At 51.1% G+C, this 21,944-nt stretch overlaps 1 protein-coding gene across 7 annotated transcripts in view; it reads right to left on the reverse strand.

The window, feature by feature from the left end:
• Positions 1-21,944, reverse strand: part of SIN3A (SIN3 transcription regulator family member A) — a 1,166,566-nt gene that overhangs the window by 687,088 nt on the left and 457,534 nt on the right. For 6 of the 7 annotated variants that reach the window (XM_069624553.1, XM_069624552.1, XM_069624555.1 and 3 more), the window contains exon 7: positions 3,593-3,745. In XM_069624553.1, the coding sequence (XP_069480654.1) occupies positions 3,593-3,745 (153 nt within the window). Of the gene's footprint in view, positions 1-3,583; positions 3,746-21,944 lie in introns of all 7 variants that reach the window. The other variant, XM_069624554.1, reaches the window with a different exon arrangement.

The raw sequence follows: 21,944 nt of genomic DNA on the forward strand, positions 1-21,944 counted from the left end.
CTGCCTCCAGTGTGTCTAGCAGGGAAGGAAGCGAGGGAGGTGCCCCAAACTCCCTGACCATAGTCTCCTTGATTACCTGAATGCACTCAGTGCTGATTGGCTGGCTGGCTGTCCTTCTAGGACAGCCACCCTGCTGTGTGAGCGACAGCTAGGCTGTGCATGAATGGATGAAACTTGCATAAAAGGCAAGGTCTCTTGACCAGAAGGCAGAGTCGACCACTGGACGAAACATCCGACAAAGGAAACTGGAAGAGAAGCTTGCTGCATCCTCCTGGACCGTTGAACTGCCCGGTGAAGCCCTGCTGCCGTGCTGAAGCTCCAATTCACATTGACTAGAGAAGCCCGGAACTGACTTCTTCCCTTGGGTTGGTGGGACCAACTGACCCTAAGACAAACTTTGTTGGAAGACCTCTCCCTGCTGGCTGTACTTACTTGCTGCCGATGGAACCGAGTGCCAGGGGGTCAGGAAACCCAGAATCGAGTGCATAGTCTTTAAGCCGGACCAGAGCGCCAGGAAGATCCAGAGGACCCTCCCGAAGCAGGACGACCCAAGCCTGACCCACCTTACCAGAGTATTGGACCCCAGACGCAAGGGAAGCCCATCAAGTGTCCAAGAACCGCGGTGGTGCTATTGTCCGGTAGATGGAACTGTGAAGTGCCGCTGAATTGAAAAGAGCCTGTAGCTGCCGACGATCTTCAAACTGCAGTGTAGCAGTCCTCCCGACATCCTCCCTCTTGTTTCCACGACTGAGGCCCAGGAACTCAGGATCTGCAAGACTGCAAACAGAACAGAAGCCAGCTGGATCCTCTTCTTCCAACCTAAGGTACTGTCTTGACTAAGGGGAACTTACTTCTTGTCTGTAGCTTGCTTTTTCTTACTGGTGACTTACAGCAGCTGCTTTTTGCAGGCCTGATTTCAGCTCCTTAGACATTGTTCAAATTGACTTTGGCTATCCTAGTTCCTTGCAGAATCTTCTGAGCCATTGACTTTGGTTCTAACTGTCCCTCATAGGAGGTACATAAGTTTATCTTGTATTGCTGGGAAAAATGTAATCTAGACTTAATTGGGAGATTGAAAAGTAGTCACATGCGATGAGACTATGTTAAACTCTTCCCTCTCGAACCTGTTCCTTGTACACAACCTCTGAGTTGCATTAAGTACAAAAAGTGACAGATCAATGACAAACATTGTCCTAGTAATTGAAGTCACCTCAGGGTGTAGGAAGTGTGTGAGAGGCATCCAAAAAAAGGGTATCTACTTGCTTAGCTTAAATCTGAGGAAGTTTTAAGAACTGTATTTTTATTGTTGCATATTGCCCTTTTTAAAGAAGGCGTATTTCAAACAAACCGTTAAATAATTATTTTACAAGAAAACCTTGAGTACGTGTTATTTGGATAATTGTAATTGTGAATCTCAGTGTTGCATCTCCACAGCTCACATTTACCCCTCTTGACATACGTCCGACTGCTCAATCACTCTACCAACTTGTGTAGTATAGTCCTATACCAATAGGTGGTTTACCCATTACCAAGAGGACAAGGCTGGTGTAGCCTCCCACAGGGTTACTGCATTCAATCTTGCCCAACAGTGTGCGTGGTCCCCTATCCAGCGTACAATCCACCATGTAACTGAAAACCACTCCCATCCTCTTGCAAAAGGCTCAAAGAACTGAATGGTCAAATGCAATGGCTTTGTTCTGTCTAAATAAAATATGACTGCTGCACTTCAAGTATGTAATGCCCTAACATCGAGTACCTGGGTCTTGGATGAAAGTTGTTAACTCTTGACTGATTGACATTACAATTAGATAAACATTTTGGTGAAAAAAAATGGGTGTATCACAGAGAGCTTGTAGTTCAGCCACTTATTAAAAAGTCAATAATTGAGATCCATTAGGGATGGGTCCAAATGGAGGTCTCATGAGCCTACAAAATACTGTGTTGATAATCCCAGATTTTGGGTGGGTGCATCATGTGTGGGCACAATGGCTTTATCTCCTCCATGAAGACATTAAATACAGATACCTTCCTCCAATTACACCTTAATGTTGAGAGCACCCAAGTGGGGATTGTAGACTAATTGTGTCTAATAAAGGAGACCAATGTAAGTGGCCAAGCAACCAATATGATTATCTAGTCAAGGGTCCAGTTTGGATTCAATAGCACCTCACAGGTTACGTCATTGGATAATTTCTATGAAAATTAAAAGCAAACTACACAGCAGCGGCTGGCATCTGTGCAAATGAAATGAGCCAGTCTGTAGCCACACTGGAGGATTCAGAGGCGCTATGCTTAGCAAGAATAATTTAAAAATAGGTCAAGGTGGTGCTTTTTATGGCAAAAAACCTGCGGGGGAACACATGAACTATTGTAACACTACACATGCCAGGAGAGTAAACGGGAGTGTTTCACTGCAGGTATTTATAGATGTGCCCATTAGAAAAGTGCATGCCCCAAAATAAAGCAGATGCACAGTAGATCGATATTTGGGATTTATGTCATATTAGTGTTGGAGGGCCTGAGAGATGCCACTACCACACTGGTGAAAATTACAGTAAAATGTACACCCTCTTCAAATATTTAAGAGTTTGGATTAGTTGCATCCCAAAACAATTACATTTTGAGATTTTAAGTTTCCGATTTCAGTTTTGCATGCAAGGTAATTTGGGTAAAATACTTCTTTCGAAGTAATGCTGTAAGTGACAATACACCCACCAAACTCCACAAGACTAAGGAACGTTAGCTGGTAGTTTAATGATGGTCTTTATTGCATATGTTGAACAGGTTTCAGGCATGGCATACTTGAAACTGTTAGGTCCTGTTAATAGTGATGTTTAATAGGGCATTTTTGTACATTTGTTGGACTCAAAACTGCCCTTCTCCCTCAAATGTTGGCAAGTTTATATACAGTGTGGCTGCAGGACTGGTAAGCAGCCGTTTAAAACTGTTTATTTCTATTGATATTATTGGCAGATTACATTTTCACTCATTATTGCGCGGTTTACTTTGCATAAATATCGCAGGCTTTTGACATTTTGCATTTACTAGGTTAGCGTTAATGGACTGTCTGCAGAGAATTCCCTTTTGGCGACAAGTTCTATGTAAACACATAGGTGCCATTTCCTAGGTCTCCTGGCAGACCACATTGTTCTACCATGCCTGGGAAATAGGCGTCCGGGACAGGATCCAGCCGGCACACCTTATGTTCGACACCATGGCTTGAATACTCAGTTTTATGGGATAAAGTTAGGCATGCAAGCAGTCCTGTGACTGAAGCACAATTTTAAAAAAGGCCTGAAGAAATTGGCGCTTACATTGCTTGCATATAGTCAAGTGCACTTTCTCCTTCCTGGAGCAGAAAATCACAGAACGCAAGACAGAAAGAGCAAACATCTAATTAAGATTAAGCCTGAGTACACTTTCTAGGAGCAATCGAAAAGACTATTTTACACATCTCTATAATACAGCATTCATCAAGGTCAATTGTTGTGCATTACTCACGCAATCAACAAAACCAGATTGCAGCATCCAACAATAGCACATCTAAAAAAGGTAAAAGTGCGCAGTAGGCTCAATGACTCACAACACTCACTACTGAGCTATTGGCATCCGGCAAGAACTGTCCAAACTCTGAGAGCAAATCCTCCTGATTCTTGAAAAGTCTGGCCACCTGTGCATAAACCTCCTGCTCAGTTAGTGCTGGTGTGTAGTTACCGCCGGCTTCCTTGGCATTTCGCTGCTCTTTCTGTTAAATGGAGACAAACATGAAGCATTCCAAGGAACAGGAAATGTAAAATATAGCATGCATACACCGCAATATAAAAAGACAGCTTAACTGAACTTTTACAACAAATGTATTCTAGTTGTGGGTTAGATAGGCTATAAAGTCTTTGTTCTTAGGAAAAAGGCAGTAAAGCCATTTTTCAGATGCGTGTTGATTCAGTTAACTTATGTCCATAAGGCTTTCATCACAGTCAGTGTTTTGAAATAATGTGTCACAGATGGCCACAAGAATAAACCAATTCCCAAATATAGTGAAAGGATTTTTTTAATTTGTAAAATCAGCCGCCCCTCCCTTTCCAACCCAGTTATGGGCAGTGTAAGGAAGGCATGGTATCAAAGTAAGATGGACACAAGTGATCACAGTTCAAAATGTGTTTAATAAACTGTAAAAATGGGCAAAAAACGCCTAATCTACGTCTAAAATGGGAGCAAGCTACGACCATCAAATACAAATACAGTCCTTGTTGAGTCTAGTCAAATAAGGAACAAGTTACTTACCTGTAACTGTTGTTCTCCAGCATGGGTCTGGCATGGATTCACATGCTCATGAATATTCCCCGTCGTCAGGCTGGGAATCCTCGGTAAAGAAAAAACCAGTATCAGTTTCGTTTCTGATCTGTCTTTCGTAGTAATAACCAATCACTGGTCTCTGCGTCATACTGACCACAGCCAATGACTGCCCTCTACCTAAGCACCGCCTCTGGCAGCCATCTTCAGATTTGGAAGCACGTGAAGTGGCAGTATGACCAAGTGAAGAGCCGCAGAGGGGTAGGCGGGAGGGTTCGCATGTGAATCCATGCCAGACCCATGCTGGAGAACAACAGTTACAGGTAAGTAACCTGTTCCTTCTCCAGCATGGGGTCTGGCATGGATTCACATGCTCATGAATAAAGAATACATAGCAGTACACACATGCACAACCACGGGAGGTGGCAAAGGCTCAACATTAAGCATTACATCAAACTCAACATTAAGCATCTTACCTCCTCACCAGGCTCACCTCAGGCGAACAGGTTGCGCAGCACTGCTTGGCCGACCCTGGAATCCCGGTCGACGCAGTAGAATTTCGTGAAGGTGTGCGTCGACCTCCACGTAGCAGCCCTGCATATGTCCAGCAGGGGCACACCAGAAAGGAACGCCGTGGTAGCTGCGATCGCTCTGGTGGAATGGGCTCGGACGGCCAGGCAGCGGTCGGTTTGCCAACCGATGACAGTACATGATACAGCCGGAGAGCCATCTGGAAATGGAAGCCTTCGAGAGAGCCTTCCCCTGATTGACAGGTCCAAAGTTCACAAAGAGTTGTGACGTCTTCCGAAAACACTTCGTGCGGTCCACGTAGAACTTCAGCGCTCTAGCCACATCCAGCGAGTGCAAAGTCCTCTCAGCCGGCGACGAAGGTGACGGGAAGAACACAGGCAACACCAAGGGTTCGTTGAGATGGAAGTCCGACGGTACCTTGGGCATGAAGGAGGGGTGCGTCCTGAGCACTACCCTCGTGTCGTGAAAAGTCAAGTACGGGGCCTTGCAGGAAAGGGCCTGGATCTCTCCCACCCGTCGTGCGGAGGTGATGGCCACAAGAAACGCTGTTTTCCACGACAGAAACTTCAATGGGGCCGAGTGCAGAGGCTCGAAAGGAGGTCCCATGAGCTTGGTCAGCACCACGTTGAGCTCCCACGCCGGGGCCGGAGCCTTCACCGGCGGGAACGATCTGAACAGTCCCTTCATGAACTCTTTCACCAGACGATGAGACCACAAGGACGTCCGGCCCGTGGTTCTGGTGTATCGGGAGATCGCAGCAAGATGAATCTTGATGGACGTGTGTGCCAGTCCAGCTTTGGCCAGCGTCAGCAGGTACGGCAGTACCTGGGGAGCCGTAATCCGTAGAGGGTTAATCTTCTGTGCGTGGCACCAGACAGAGAACCTCTTCCATTTGTGTCCGTAGCATTTAAGAGTCGAGGACGCCCTGGCCTTTGCAAGAACCTCTCTGCAGTCGGCCGGTATGTCGTATCCTCCAAACTCTAGCGCTGCAGGAGCCAGGCCTGCAAGTTCAGCGATTTCGGGTCGTGGTGGAGGATGGCGCCTCCTTCCCTGGAGAGTAGATCCGCGTCCACCGGCAGCTTGATTGGCGGGGACGCTGACAAGTCCAGAAGGTCCGGGAACCATATCTGCCTCGGCCACGCAGGTGCGACGAGGATCATCCTGCACCGTGACCTCTTGAGCTGGTTGACGAGCCGGATTAGCAGTGGCAAAGGAGGGAACGCGTAGAGGAACAGGCCCTCCCAGGGGAACGAGAAAGCATCGCCCATGCTCCTCGCCTGGGGAAACCTGCTGGCGAACCTCCGGCACTTGGAGTTTGTCGCCGTCGCGAACAGGTCGATCTGGGGTGTGCCCCACCGTCGGAAGAGGCGATCCACTAGATCCTGCCGTAGTTCCCACTCGTGGCACGAGCGCAGCTCCCTGCTGAGTGAGTCGGCGATGGTGTTTTTTATCCCTGCCAGATGAAACGGCACCAGAAACATCCTTTGGGCGACGGCCCAATGCCACAGGTCCTGCGCCTCCTTAGACAGTGCTGGGGACCTGGTTCCGCCCCGTTTCCTGATGTAAAACATGGTGGTGGTGTTGTCGGTGAAGATCCTCACCACCTTGCCCTTGAGGGACGGAAGGAAGGACCTGAGGGCCCAGAACACTGCACGGAGCTCCAGGACGTTGATATGGAGGGACTTCTCCTTGGGAGCCAAAGGCCTCTCGCGTGCAGATTTTCGGTGTGCGCTCCCCACCCTTCCAGGGAGGCATCCGTGGTCACTGTCTCCTCGTGGTCTGGGGTCTGGAAGTCCATGCCCGCCGTCAGATGCGCGCGGATGCCCCACCACCGGACCGCTCGGCGGAAACTCTCGTCGAGTGTGATCCTCTCCTCGAAGCCGCCCGTCGTTTGGATCCAGCGCGCGTCCAGGAACTCCTGCAACGGGCGCATCCGGAGCCTGCACAAGGGGATGAGGTAGATGCAAGAAGACATCATTCCGAGGAGGGACTTGATGGACCTCACCTTGGCCGCGTCGGAAACCAACATCCGCTGTACCTTGCCCAGGATGGACCTGGTCCTTTCCTCCGACGGGGAGGCCAGAAGGGACACTGTGTCGAGCTTCGCTCCCAGAAACAGTGCGTTTTGCGCGGGTACCGGGTGGGACTTGGCGTAGTTCACGGAGAATCCCAGGTCCGTGAGAAGTTGGACGGTCCTTGCCGTGTGATCCACGGCGAGCTCCCTCGTCTTGGCTCGGATGAGCCAGTCGTCCAGGTAGGGGTAGACGTGGATCCCCTCGTGGCGCAGCTGCGCCGCCACCGGTGCAAGGCACTTGGTGAATACCCTGGGTGCCGACCGTAGTCCGAAGGGGGGGGCTTTGAACTGGTAGTGACGCCCTTGGACCACAAACCTGAGGAATTTTCGGTGCGCCTTTAGGATGGGAATATGGAAGTAGGCATCCTCCAAATCCAACGACGACAGGAAGTCTCCTTCCTCCAGCTGACCCAGGACGTGTTGGAGGGTGACCATCCGGAACTTTTGCGCCTTGATGAACTTGTTCAGACGTCGCAGGTCCAGGATGGGGCGCCATCCCCCCGTCGTCTTCTTCACGAGGAAGTATCTCGAGTAAACTCCGGAGCCCCGAAGCCTCTTTGGGACGAGTTCGATGGCGCCCTTCCTGAGAATCGCTTTTACCTCCAGGAGAAGTTGAGGGACGTGAAGTTCTTTCCTGGCCACGGGGGGGACGCGCGGGCACCTTCTCTGGAACTCGAGCGCGTGGCCCCGGGCCAAGGCGTCCAGCACCCAACGGTCGGTGGAGATGGACTCCCACACGCTGACGAAGCTCGCCAGCCGGCCTCCCACCGGGGTGCTTCGGTGGGGGCCCGACCCCACGGCCGGTTCAATCCTGCTTGGACGAGGCTTTGCCGCCTTGACCTCCTTGGCGACGACGGCGGGGTCCGCCAGACTTGCCTCGTCCTCTGTAGGCCTCCTGAGCCGACGAGCGGGCCGCTTGACGGTAGGTGGAGAAACCGCCGCCGGAACCCTTGGAGGCGCCCTTGCCTCCGCTGCTCCGAAAGGGCGTCCGTCGTTGTTGCAGAACTCCCAGGGCCCGGGCCGTCTCAGTGTCCGCTTTAATGGCCTGAAGGGAATCGTCCACTGTTTTGCAAAACAGGTTGTTCCCATCGAAGGGCATGTCCAGGACTCTGGTCTGAACGTCTTGACGGAAGTCCGTAGCCTTGAGCCATCCACGCCGCCTAAGGCAAACGCCGTTGCCCAACTGGCGGAACCCAGTGTCGGCGATGTCCGTCGCAACGGTAATGGCGTGGTCCGAAGCCACCTCACCTTCCTGCAGGATCTCCAGGGCCTCTGTCCTCTGGCAGGAAGTCCAGCAGGGGAGCCAGTTTGTACCAGAGCTCCCTGTCGTAGCGGGCCACGATAGCCAAGGTGTTGGCCGCTTTAATCGTCGTCGCTGCCGACGAGATGACTCTGCGTCCCATAGCGTCCAATTTCTTTCCCTCACCGTCCGGTGGGGAAGTCGATGTGGAGGCCGCACCCCCCCCCCGCTTTCTTCCTGGGTGCCGCGGAGACGACAGAGTCCGGGGTAGGCTGCGCACGGAGGCACAGGGGGGCCATGTCCGGGACCCGGTACTTCTTCTCGTACCGTACCGGTCTCTTCTAGCTGGCGTCGTGGAAGGGTTCTTGAGGAGGGTGAGGCCCTCATCCCAAATGTCGTCCAATGGAGGCACTGAGAGGACCGTCTTCCTCTTGGCCTCGCGCCGCTGATAAAGGAAACCTTCCTTCTTCTTCTCCTCAGGGCAGAGTTGAAAAAGCTCGGATGCCCTGGTGATCATGGAGTGGAACGATCCAATCTCGTCGGGCGGAGAAGCCCTGGTGGGAGGCGACGACGGTACATCCTCGTCGTATACCTAGTCGTCCGTACCCGTCGCTGCCGTGTCAGTCCCCGTATCATCCCCTCGGGTGGACGGGGATGAGGGCTGGAAGGGGCGCGACGGCTGAAAAGGAGGCGGAGGGTGGATCCTTCTTTTCTTGGTAGGGGGAACCCCAGAAGGTCCCGGTTCTGGGTCCCCCGACGGGAGAGGTTCCGTCGGCAACGGTAGTCTCGTCCTTATCTCTGAGCATAAGGACTGTATAGCCAACAAAATGGCCGCCGAGTTGTCTCGCGGCGCTGGCAGAGGGGAATCCGACGGGCGATCAGGGGCCCCGTCGGTACCCTCGACGATGTCGTCGTCACCTGCGTCGGGATCCGTCCCGACGGGTCGGTCTTCTTCCACGCCGAGGCCGTGGCTTAAGACTTCGACCAGCTCCTCCTCCGAGGTTGAGGCCGAATCTACGACGACGCCCTGCCCCCCCCTTTTTCTTCCCCACGGGGGATTTCACGGGGGTCCTATCGATGGGCACAAAAGATGACTCCCTCCGAGGTGGCAGGGAGACTCTAAGCCCCGAGGTCGCCACCACTGGTGTAGCCTGCACAGGCTGAGCCAGGGCCGCCGCGACAGTTTCGATAGAGGGCTTGGCCGGATGGATTAAGGCCTTCACCACCTTAGGTGCGCTCACCGCCTTATCCTTGAGGGGGGGGACACCGCCTCGCTCCCCCTCCGATGGGGCCTTCGAGCTCGACCGGGGCCTCTCCAGGAGCTTCGCCGGGTGCTCGGCCTTCCTCTTACCCGACCCAGAGCGTTGGCTCATGGTTGATGGTGCCGGGGAGGGTGTGCCCTGCCTGGCGCCCGTAGAGCCCGACCGTTCGGCGCTCCCGGTGCCAGCGGACTCGCGGTGCTTGGCCTTATGTTGGACCCCCGTCGCCGGGGCGTCCTCAAAGGTCTTAGAAGACCGCTCAGATTTCTTCTTCTTCGCGCCGGACGGGCTCTTCCCTTCTAGCCAGTTGGCGAGACGTTGATGGCGGTCCTTCATGGTCCGCTCCGACATGTTGCCGCAAAATGCACAGTCCTTCTCCACGTGCGTCTTGTCCTCATGTAGGCAGTAGAGACAAAAAGAGTGTTCGTCCTCCTTGAAGACGTTCTGCAGCTGGCATCCAGGGCAGACCCTGAACAGCTTTCCGGGCGTCGAGCTTCCCTTCTCCTGGGCCATGACCGGGCCTGAGAAACTTCTGGAGTCCTCCAAAAGCGTAGCTCGACGAATCTTCACCCTTGAGGGGCGCAGACGAATCCGACACGGGTCCCCGTTGATCGGATAGAGAGTCGGTGGAGCTTGAGGCTCTTTTGACCGAAAAAACGAAGTTTTTGAGAAAAAACGTGAAAAAATAGCACTAACGCTCGAGAGCAATAGCACGAGGATCCCAACACATGAACGTGCGGTAAAAATCTGAAGATGGCTGCCAGAGGCGGTGCTTAGGTAGAGGGCAGTCATTGGCTGTGGTCAGTATGACGCAGAGACCAGTGATTGGTTATTACTACGAAAGACAGATCAGAAACGAAACTGATACTGGTTTTTTCTTTACCGAGGATTCCCAGCCTGACGACGGGGAATATTCATGAGCATGTGAATCCATGCCAGACCCCATGCTGGAGAAACAGGGTATATATATATATATATATATATATATATATATATGGGATACATTACTCACCGTAATCGTATTTCTGATGCTTGTATCTGCTTAGATTCACATGCTGTGCATAGGCCGACATCTAGTGGAAGCTGCGGAGTATTACAGTTTGTTTTTCGAAAGTCGAAAATGGGCGTCGACACAGGCGTGCCAGTAATACTATCCCTAGTGTGACGTCCACTGTACCCAAGATCCCTCACGCGTGTAGGATCCTCAGATTGTATTTTTTCTGACATGAGGAAGCATGAGGAGTAGCGTGAGTACAGATAATCCAAGCAGATAGACAGAAAGGTAAGACTACAAGCAATCATGCGCCTTCTCTCGGAGGGGAGGAAGGGTGGGTCGCATGTGAATCTAAGCAGATACAAGCATCAGAAATACGATTACGGTGAGTAATGTATCCCTTCTGAGGCTTGTGGAATCTGCTTAGATCACATGCTGTGCATAGATTAGCGAGCAGTACCAGAAGAAGGAGGTGGGATGTGAGAAGGGTCATGAGCAAACAGGTGTCTTAGAACCGCTTGTCCCACTTGTGTATCTGTCTTGGAATGAGTGTCAATGCAGTAATGCTGAGTAAAAGTGTGAATAGAGCTCCAAGTAGCCGCTTTGCAAATGGTGTCGAGGGGAACATTTGCAATGAAAGCCAGAGTGGCACCAATGCCTCTAGTAGAGTGGGCCCTTGGCGTAAAAGGCAGAGTCTTTTCAGAAAGAGAGTAACACAGCTGTATACAGTTGATAATCCACTTCAAGATGGCGCCCTTAGAGACGCGATCCCCCTCTCTGCCTGTAGCTACGGAGACAAACAGTTGATCTGTTTTCCTTAGCGGTCTGGTTTTATTTACATAGTATAGGACCGCCCTACGCACATCTAGGGTGTGTAGTTTCACCTCAGCCGAGCTTTGCGGGTTCTGGAAGAAAGTCGGAAGCTCGATGGACTGGTTTACATGGAACTTGGATATGAATTTAGGTGAGAACCTAGGGTGTGTGCGTAAAACCAGTTTGTCCTTGTGGATAGTAAAGAAAGGATCCTGCACTGACAGAGCCTGAATTTCACTGACCCTTCTTATGGAGGTAATGGCTACTAAGAAGGCCGTTTTATAAGTCAGGTGTTTGAGACTACTTTTATGCATGGGTTCGAATGGGGGTCCCATGAGCTTAGCTAGCACCACGTTGAGGTCCCATCCTGGCGGTGGGTTCGAAATAGGAGGGTGAAGTCTCTTTACTCCTTCCATGAAGGCTTTAACCACTGGTACTTTCCACCACGAGACCTTGTTATGGGATGTGGTGTAAGCCGAGAGGGCTGCCAGGTGTACTTTCAGCGAGTTAAAAACCAACCCTGCATCCAGCAGGTGGAGCATGTATGTCACAACGTTGGAAGGAGTGCAATCAACCGGGTTGATTTGTTTATTCTGGCACCAGATAACGAATCGTTTCCACTTATCAAAGTAACAGTGCCTTGTATTTGGTTTCCTGGACTCCTTTAGAATGTCCATACACCTCTGTGGTAATTTGAGATGTCCAAACTCTATGACTTCAGGAGCCATGCTGCTAGGTTCATAGAGTTGGGTTCCTGATGCACTGTTTGACCCTGTTGCTGGGACAGTAGGTTGTACCAGGCTGGGAGTCTGATGGGCTCGCACACCGCCATCCTGCGTAGGTGTGGAAACCATGGTTGTCTCGCCCACATGGGAGCAACTAGGATGAGCGTCATCAATTCCTTGTTCATCTTGTACACCACCTTCCTGATGAGGAGTTGGTGGAAAAGCGTACGCAAACATCCCTGACCAGTTCATCCACAGGGCATTCCCTTGGGAGTCCGGCTGGGGGAACCTGGATGCAAATCCTGGGCATTGTTTGTTTTCGCTTGTGGCGAATAGGTCTATAGTGGGGAAACCCCACTGAGAGAAGAGATCTTCTACTACGTCTCTGTGAAGGACCCATTCGTGTTCTTCTGGGAGGGAGTCTCTGCTTAGAGCATCCGCTAGGGAATTGAGCTCCCCTGGAACATGTTGCGATGACAGGAAGATGTTCCGTCTGAGTGCCCATATCCATATTTTCTGGGCCAGCTTGGACAGATTTGGCGAACGAGTCCCCCCTTGCTTGTTCAGATAGAACATGGCTGTCGTGCTGTCCGTCCTGATCTGCACCGACAAGTTCAGTAGATGGGGCTCGAACGCCTTTAGCGCTCGGAATACTGCCAGAAGCTCTAGCAGATTGATGTGGTTCTTGGCTACTGAGTGAGACCAGAGACCCTGAGCTGTGTGGTGGAGAAGGTGAGCTCCCCACCCAGTTAGGCATGCATCTGTAGTCACCACGGCTTGTACTTCGGGATCGTAAAAGGGTTTCCCCTTTGCGAGATTCTCTCTTGTCCACCAGTGTAGGCTCTGTACGAGTGTTGGCGAAACGACCACTAGATCGTCCCACTGACCACTTGCCTGAGACCACTGTTTCGCCAACCATTCCTGCATGGGACGCATGCGCAGACGCGCGTGGGGGACCAGGTAAATGCATGACGCCATCATGCCCAGTAACCGCATAGCTTTGCGTACTGTTATCTGTTGACCTGACTGATAAGGCGGAATTTGCAGAAGTATATTGCGAATTCTCTCTTCCGAAGGGAAGGTCAATCCTTTCTGAGTATCTAGGATAGCTCCTAGAAACTGTTTTGAGGTGCTTGGCACCAGACTTGACTTTTTCTCGTTGATAGAGAAGCCTAATTCGTGGAGGAGGTCGATAGTCCTCTGAATGTTTGACCTGCAAATTCCTGGGGTTTCCCCCGTTATGAGCCAGTCGTCCAGATAAGGGTACACCGGGATTGCCTCCCTGCGTAGGTGTGCAGCCGCCACCGCCAGTACCTTGGTGAATACCCTTGGTGCTGAAGCTATCCCGAAGGGCAGTACCTTGAATTGGTAGTGGCGACTGTCCACCTTGAAGCGCAAGTACTTTTTGTGCGCTGGGAGCATGGAAATATGAAAATAAGCATCTTTCATATCCAAGGTTGCCATGTAATCCCCCTTTTTTAGGAGGGGGATTACCTCTTGTAGCGTGGTCATACGGAATTTTTGGGGCTTGACATACTTGTTGGCAGGCCGTAGGTCCAATACTGGGCGCATTGTCAAATCTTTTTTTGGCACAAGGAAGTAAGTTGAATAGATACCCTTGTTTACCTGGTGTCCTGGGACGAGTTCTATCGCGTCCTTTTCTAGCAGAATGGCGATCTCCTCGAGAAGGATCCTTTGATGCTCTAGGGAGTGCACTCTTTGTCGTGGAGGATGGTTCCGGGGACGCTGCAGTAGTTCTATACAATATCCTGCGGATACTGTTGACAGCACCCATCTGTCTGAGGTGATCCCTTCCCAAGCTTGGGTGAAGGTGGAAATGCGTCCCCCTACCGGGGTTGCGTGACAAGGGACCCTGAACTGAGCGTCACTGTTTTGGTGGAGGCGTGCCACCTCCCTTGTTGGGGCTGCCTCTGCCTCTTCCACGACCTCTCGTTACCCCTGCTGTAACTCTGGGTAGACTGCTGGTTGTTATTCCATTGTGTACCCTGTCCCTGGGCATAGTTGCCTCTTTGTGAATTTTGGCCGCGTGGGCGACGAAAATTACTGTTCCCCCTCTGGTTAGGGGGTTTGTTGGTAAGCTGGCCAAGGGATTTGAGAGTCTCATATTCATCTTTGGCATTTTTAAGTGCGTCTTCGACCGCTTTCCCAAACAATAGGTCGGGTTCCACTGGCTTGTCTATTAAAGAAGCCTGGGTTTCTGTCTTGAATCCCGACTGCCGTAACCACGCATGTCTCTTGATAACAGTACCTTCTGCTATCAATCTCCCTGCGTTGTCAGCGGCGTCGAAAGTTGCTTTTAAAATGCAACCAGACACGGCTCTCCCCTCTGCCGAGATCCGAGCCAGCTGGCCCTTTAACGGTTCTGGAGCAGAGGCAATGAGCGCCGCGACTTCTTCCCATTGATGGCAATTGTAACTAGCCAACAGGGTGGTGGAGTTCGCAATCCTTGCTTGGTAGGCGGACGTTGAGGCTACCTTCCTGCCAAACCCGTAAAGTTTTTTGCTCTCCTTGTCGGGAGGAGCTTCTGATGAAGATAAGGGCGTGCCAGCCCTTTTTCTAGTGTTGGTAACCACTAGGGAATCTGGTTTAAGATGTCCCCTTATATACAGAGGGTCAGACTGGGCTGCCCGGAAAATCTTCTCAATTCTGGGGTTGACAGCTCTGGTGAGGTTAGGATTCACCAGGGAAGGATCTATTCTACGTTGGATGGATTTGAGGATAGGGATGGTCTGTGCGACCGGTCTTTTCTCTCCTACAAACTCCTCCGCGAAGTCCCTTTCCTCCTGTACACTGTGGGTGTCGATGTGGAAGTGTTCCGCTGCTCGAGCGAGAACCTCGTTAAGGAGGGGCTGGTTATCAACTGGAGAGTCGGTAACTGGGGCTTCGCTTTGTACTGGGGAATCTACTCTGTAAATTTCCTGCTCATCTTCTCCCTCCTCCAGGTCCTCATCCTCTGCATAGTAATCTGTCCCGGTTTGTTCTTCCATAATTTCAAACTCCTGGTCCTCTTCAGGGAAAACTTGTCCCTGGTAACTGGGGAGTGGAGTAGAATATGGAGTGGAGTAAGGCTGAACCTCGAAGGGTTCAGGTCTTTCGAACCGGGGCTTTTTACTTAGCGGGATAGGATCGGAGGAGCCTGAGGGTGTGGCCCCTTGAGGGTTATATGAAAGAAAGTGATCTGGGTTCTTATCATAAAAATCAGCCAAGGAAGACATCCTAGACATAACCCTGTCTATGTCTTCACTGGACCATTCCCTGGAACAGGGTATTACTTTAGTAGGTGATGATTTATGGGATTTTTGAAGGGTAGACTTGTGTTTGCTTGTCTGCCTAGGGTGAGAGGATGGCTTTACAGGGGTGGAAGGCTGTGCTTTCCGCTGTTTCCCCCCCCTCCCCGTGCGTGGAAAAATGTTTTCCCTGTCCCTTGGAGGCCCCAGAGACTTTCGACGCCTGGCGCCGAGGGTCTGGAGAGGTATCTGTGTGCTTCGGGCGTGGGGCCTCACTGGTGTTAACCGCGGTCTCTGTATCTTGGAGCGCGGCTTGTGGGTGGAAGTCGTCTTCGTCTCCCGACGATCGAACTTCCGTTAATGTGTGTAGCGAGGCACTCTTGGCAAGAGTGGATGATTGCCTTGCGTCGTGAGGTGATCTCGATCGAGAGCGCCCAGAGGACACCGAGTCGGACCGTTCTTTTTGTGCCTCCTTCCGGGAAGTCGACGTCGTCGAAGTCCGGTTGGTCTTAGTGTGTTTAGTGTGTGTTAGGTGTGTAGCGCTTGCGTCGCCGGGGGTCTTCCCCATAGCCGCCCTGCCGGACGACCTTCCGAGGTCGGGGACCTGCGCTCGCCGGCTGTCTTTCGACGCCGTAATGCCCTCGCCGTCCGAAAGTACGGCGTCGCTGCCATCGCTGAAGGCGCCCTCCGCTGCCATGGCCTCCTGCCTGGCGTGGTGGGCCCAACGCTTTGTCGAACGGTCCTTAAGTGTCTTAGGTTTACCCCTACTACACGCTCTGCAGTTCGCTTCGGGGTGATCCCTCGGCAAGCAGAGATTGCACGTGGCGTGCCTGTCGACCCAAGGGTATTTGCGATTGCACTTGGGGCAGAATTGAAAAGGGGTACCCTCCATACGCACCTTAAGGCAGCGGGCTGCTAAGTGTAGGAATATATAAATGTAACTATATATCAAGAGTGAAGAGTATGTACCACCCCCCACTCTCCCTACTTGTAAGGGCCGAGGCCAGCGGCCTACTAGGCCCGGGCCGAGGCCAGCGGCCTTCCGAGGCCCAGATCCGTCGTGCAGCAGTCGACGGTCGATGACTTCTCCAGCCGTCGTCGAGGTTGAGGGTCGACGTTGGGGTGGGGAAGGGAATGAATAAGAATTATAATTATAATAACAGCAAAAGTAAGGCTAAGGCCAGGGAACTCCGCAAGATGCTTCCGACCAGTATGGCGGAAAAAAACAATCTGAGGATCCTACACGCGTGAGGGATCTTGGGTACAGTGGACGTCACACTAGGGATAGTATTACTGGCACGCCTGTGTCGACGCCCATTTTCGACTTTCGAAAAACAAACTGTAATACTCCGCAGCTTCCACTAGATGTCGGCCTATGCACAGCATGTGATCTAAGCAGATTCCACAAGCCTCAGAAATATATATATATATATGACAATGCATTACTTACCGTAAAAGCATTTCTGATGGTTGTATCTGCTTAGATTCACATGCTGTGCATAGGTCCGACATCCAGTGGGCACTGCGGAGTATTGCATTTTGTTTTTCGTAGTCGAAAAGGGGACGTGGACAAGGCGTGTCTGTAACACTATCCCTATAGTGACGTGCGTTGTACCCACAATCCCTCACGCGTCGAGGTCCCTCTGTATTTTTCTGCCCTGAGGGAGCCTTCTAGACGTGAGTGAGTACAGAAAAGAGATATAAAAGGAAGTCTATGTTCCTTCCATCCGAGCGGGGAGGAAGGGTGGGCGCATGTGAATCTAAGCAGATACAACCATCAGAAATGCTTTTACGGTAAGTAATGCATTGTCTTCTGATGTTTGTTAATCTGCTTAGAATCACATGCTGTGCATAGACTAGCGAGCAGTACCCGGAGTTGGCGGTGGGTTATGAGAAGGAACAGTAGAGAAAAGATGTCTTAATACTGCCTGTCCCACCTGGGAGTCAGATCTAGAGTGTGCATCTAGACAGTAGTGTTTTGTAAAGGTGTGCACAGAACTCCAGGTAGCCGCTTTGCAGATGGACTCAAGGGGAACATTTGCAATGAATGCTATGGATGCTCGAGTGGAATGTGCTCTTGGCTTGAAGGGTAGTTCTCTCTTAGCAAGAGTGTAACAGAGAGTGATGCATTGTACAATCCATCTAGATATAGTGGACTTAGAGACTGCATCTCCTTCTCTTCCTGCTGCCACCGAGACAAAGAACGGATTAGTCTTTCTCAGTGATCTGGTTCTTTCCATGTAGAACATGACAGCTCTGCGTACATCTAGTGTATGCAGACTTTGTTCTCCCAAGTTGGAAGTGTTTTGAAAGAACGTTGGTAGTTCTATAGATTGGTTTACATGAAATTTAGAGATGAATTTTGGTGCAAACCTTGGGTGTGTGCGAAGAACCACCTTATCCTTGTGAACTGATACGAAGGGGTCTAATACAGAAAGAGCCTGTAGTTCACTTACTCTCCTAATGGAGGTGATAGCTATTAGGAAAGCAGTCTTAAGAGTGAGGTATTTAAGAGTTGCCTTGTGCATGGGTTCGAAAGGAGTGCCCATGAGTCTAGAAAGTACCACGTTTAAGTCCCATCCGGGAGCTGGGCTAGCTATTGGGGGGTGTATTCTCTTTACCCCTTCCATGAAGGCCTTTATAACTGGTATCTTCCACCACGACACTTTAAGTTGGGAAGTGGTGTATGCAGAAAGTGCCGCTAGGTGGACTTTAATGGAATTAAACACTAGACCTGAATCCAGTAAATGGGTCAAGTACAGAATAATGTTAGTGGCAGAGCAGTCAACCGGGTTGATGTTCTTACTTCTACACCAGATGACAAATCTTTTCCACTTGCTAGAATAGCAGTGGCGAGTATTAGGTTTTCTGGCTTCCCTGAGGATGTCCATACATCTCTGAGGGAGATGTAAATGTCCAAATTCTATGATCTCAGGAGCCAGGCTGCTAAATTCATGGTCTGAGGGCATGGATGCAGTGTCCTGCCCTTGTCTTGTGACAGCATGTTGTACGGGCAAGGAAGTTTCATTGGGGGAGATAGGGACATCTCCATCAAGTGAGCGAACCATGGCTGCCGGGCCCACATTGGGGCCACTAGTATCATGGTCACCTGCTCTTGGTGCATCTTGTGCACCACCTTGTTGAGGAGGGGAGTCGGGGGGAAAGGCGTAAACAAATTTCCCTGACCATTGAATCAACAGACCGTTCCCCTTGGACTGGTTCTGGGGGTACCTGGAGGCGTAACTTTGGCATTGTGAGTTCTCCAGGGTTGCGAACAGGTCTATTTCCGGGAAACCCCATTGCGTGAAGACGTCTAAGACGATGTCTTCGTGCAATTGCCATTCGTACTCTTTGGGCAGGGGGAAGTCTCTTCTGAGTTTGTCTGCTAGCAGATTGAGTTCCCCTGGTACATGTTGTGATAGTAGGAACATGTTGTGTTTGAGAGCCCACTTCCATATATTCTGGGACAGCTTGGACAGTCCTGGAGAGCGAGTGCCCCCTTGCTTGTTGAGGTAGTACATGGCTGTGGTGCTGTCTGTGAGGACCATCACTATCTTTCCTTGTAAGTGTTCCTGAAAGGCTTTCAGTGCTTTGAACACCGCTAGTAGTTCCAGCAGGTTTATATGCTTGGATGCTAAACTCGGAGTCCACACTCCGTGAGCAGTCTGATGGGATAGGTGAGCCCCCCATCCTGTAAGGGATGAGTCTGTGGTTAGAGTGGCTTCCACTGCGGGTGTGGCAAAAGTCTTCCCTAATAACAGGTTTTCCTTTGTCCACCACCGTAGCGAGAGAACCAAGGCCTGCGAGACCACCACTAGATCGTCCCATTGTCCGCTGGCCTGACACCACTGGCTGTAAAGCCACTCTTGCATTGGGCGCATGCGCAAGCGCGCGTGAGGTACCAAATAAATACATGACGCCATCATCCCTAGCAAGCGCATTGCTTTGCGTACTGTCACCTCTCGACCTGCCACATAACAGGGGATCTGAAACAGCATGTTTTGGACCCTCTCGTTGGAGGGGAAGAAGAGGCCATCCCTTGTTCGAATTAGAGCCCCTAGGAATTGTTTGATTTGGCTGGGGTCTAAGCTGGACTTCTTTTCGTTGATGGAGAAGCCCAGTTGGGACAAAAGGTCTACGGTCTTTTGGGTATTGGAGAAGCATGTTTCGTAAGAATCCCCTGTTATCAGCCAGTCGTCGAGGTAAGGGTATACCGGGATGGATAACCTGCGCAGGTGGCCGCTGCCACTGCCAGTACTTTCGTGAATACCCTTGGTGCAGATGCTATCCCGAAGGGTAGTACTCTGAACTGGTAGTGTTTGTTCTCTATCTTGAACCTGAGGTATTTTCTGTGCGCTGGCAACATTAAAATATGAAAGTATGCATCTTTCATGTCTAGTGTTGTCATGTAATCTCCCTGTGATAACAGTGGGATGACTTCCTGCAAGGTTACCATACGAAACCTTTGGGGTTTGACAAACTTGTTCGCTGGACGCAGATCTAATACAGGGCGCATGGTTAAATCCTTTTTGGGTACAAGGAAGTACACTGAATAAATACCTTCTGTTACCTGAGATAGGGGGACAGCCTCTATAGCTTCTTTTTTCAGTAGCTCTTCTACTTCTTGAAGGAGAATAGTGAGGTGTTCCGGTGTCATGCACCGGTTCCGTGGGGGTCTGTATTTCGGGGAACCGTTGAATTCGATGCAGTATCCGTGGGCTATGGTGGATAATACCCAGCGGTCTGACGTTATTCCCTCCCATGCTGAAAGGAACGATGTTAGCCGGCCCCCGACCGGTGATGCATGGGAGGGGACCCGAATCTTCGGGTCATTTGTTGGTATTGGGCGTGGGGCCTTTGGGACTGGAGCCGCGCCCTCTTCCTTTGCCACGACGTTGGCCTCTTTGACTGAACTGGGTGCTTTGGTTAGAGGGCCAGTTGGTAGCAGAGTAAAATTGCTGTTGGCTTTGTTGCTGGCGTTGGCCACGAAAGGAGCGTCTATTGCCATAGCTGCGTCTGTTAGGTGGCCTAGAAATTTGGTCAAGAGTCTTGATGGTATCAAACTCCTTCTTCGCATGTTCTAGGGCCTCATCGACTGCTTTTCCAAACAGATGTGTTTGTTCTATGGGTTTATTTATCAGGGAAGCCTGAGTTTCCGGCTTAAAACCCGAATTGCGCAACCAGACATGGCGTTTGAGAAGTATTCCCTGAACCAGGGAACGGCCAGCTGTCTCTGCGGCATCTAAGGAGTTCTTTACGATGCCCTGGTTGACAAGAGTTCCCTCTGATATTATAGCTAGCAGGCGTGAACGCAGGGGTTCTGGTGCGTCCTCTGCTTCGCTGCGCAGCTTGCTCCACTGTGCATCTGCGTAGCTAGCTAGTAGGGAATTGTTATTTGCAATCCTGGTTGAGAAGGCGGCGGAGGTCGTGATTCTCTTCCCAAGTGCATAGAGCTTCTTGCCCTCTTTGTCAGGTGGTGCCTCACTAGTAGATAGTGGTACCCCCGCTCTTTTTCTTGTATTAGTCACTACAAGGGAGTCCGGAATAGAATGTCCCCTGATGTACAAAGGGTCAGAGGACGAAGGGCTGAAGAGCTTTTCTATCCGAGGGTTGACCCCTCTGACTAAGGCCGTATTGGAAAGGGAAGGAGTTATTCTTCTCCTTATAGAAGCCAGGAGCGGAATAGACTGACTGACCGGGGCTTTTTCTTTAATAACTCTTTCTACAAAGTCTATGTCCGGAAGAGTCTCCCCTGTGTCTATTTCAAAATGCGCTGCTGCCTTGCGCAACAGTGCATTAAGTGAAGGTTGATCATCTATGGGGGAGGTGTTTCCAATAGTTGAGTCCTTGGGAGGAGAAGGCTGAAAGACATCAGGGTCTGAGTGCACTGATGGGGATTGCAAAGGCTGCACTGATGGGGAGTGCCAGGGCTGTGAAGTAGCTGTATCCTCTTCAAAAGCTCCTGCACTAGTGTAAGGGTCTTCTTCAAATCTCTCTTCCTCATGTTCTTCCTCTCCACCCAAACACTCATCTTCCTGGAGGTATTGCTCCTCTTCAGTGAGGTCATATGCGTCTGTAGAAGGGGGAAACAGCCTAGGAATCTTGACCCTAGGGTCATCCTGGGGCCATTCTCTTGGTCTTTTGGGTGTGGGTGGGTTTTGGCTACCCAAAAACCTTTCCATTTTTTCCATACAAGAATGGAGTCTTTCAAGGGTCTCATGGGGAACCCCCGAATAGTCTAGAGGGGGGAAATCAGTGTTTTCACCTTCAAAACGCTTAGAACGCTCCCACAACGTCGACGAAAGGTTTCCGTCGCCCTCAGAAAAGCCCTCTGGTAGTTCAGAAGTGCCCTTAGATGAAGGGGGCAGTTCCTGGCTTCTTTTGTGCTTTTTCGGCGTTTCTATATCTTTTGGTGCGGTATTCGACGTCTGTTTCGTCGTCCGCTTACGTTTGTCCTCGGAAACAATTCTCGCCAGGCTCTAGACAACTAGTTCGTCAGTAGAGGGTTCTGGAGTCGACGTTGCCTGCGTTACGCGTCGTTTCTAGATGGCCGCTCTATGGAGCGTTACGCCGGATGTTTTAGAGGTAGCGCCCGTGTTAGATGAAAGCCCAATCGCTGGTCGCGGCTGCGTTTGCGGGTGGGGCTTGAGACCCTTACGGTCTGAGGTAGACGCCGGAGTGCCCTGCGTCCCCTTCGGCGCTGGTGGATCCTTCGTCCTCGACGAAGAAGAGCCGTGGGTTGTGTGCTTAGGCCTATGGGGTCTGTATGC

This window comes from Ambystoma mexicanum, chromosome 11, assembly GCF_040938575.1.
Source record: "Ambystoma mexicanum isolate Mex_15411 chromosome 11, UKY_AmexF1_1, whole genome shotgun sequence".
Classification (NCBI taxonomy): domain Eukaryota; kingdom Metazoa; phylum Chordata; class Amphibia; order Caudata; family Ambystomatidae; genus Ambystoma; species Ambystoma mexicanum.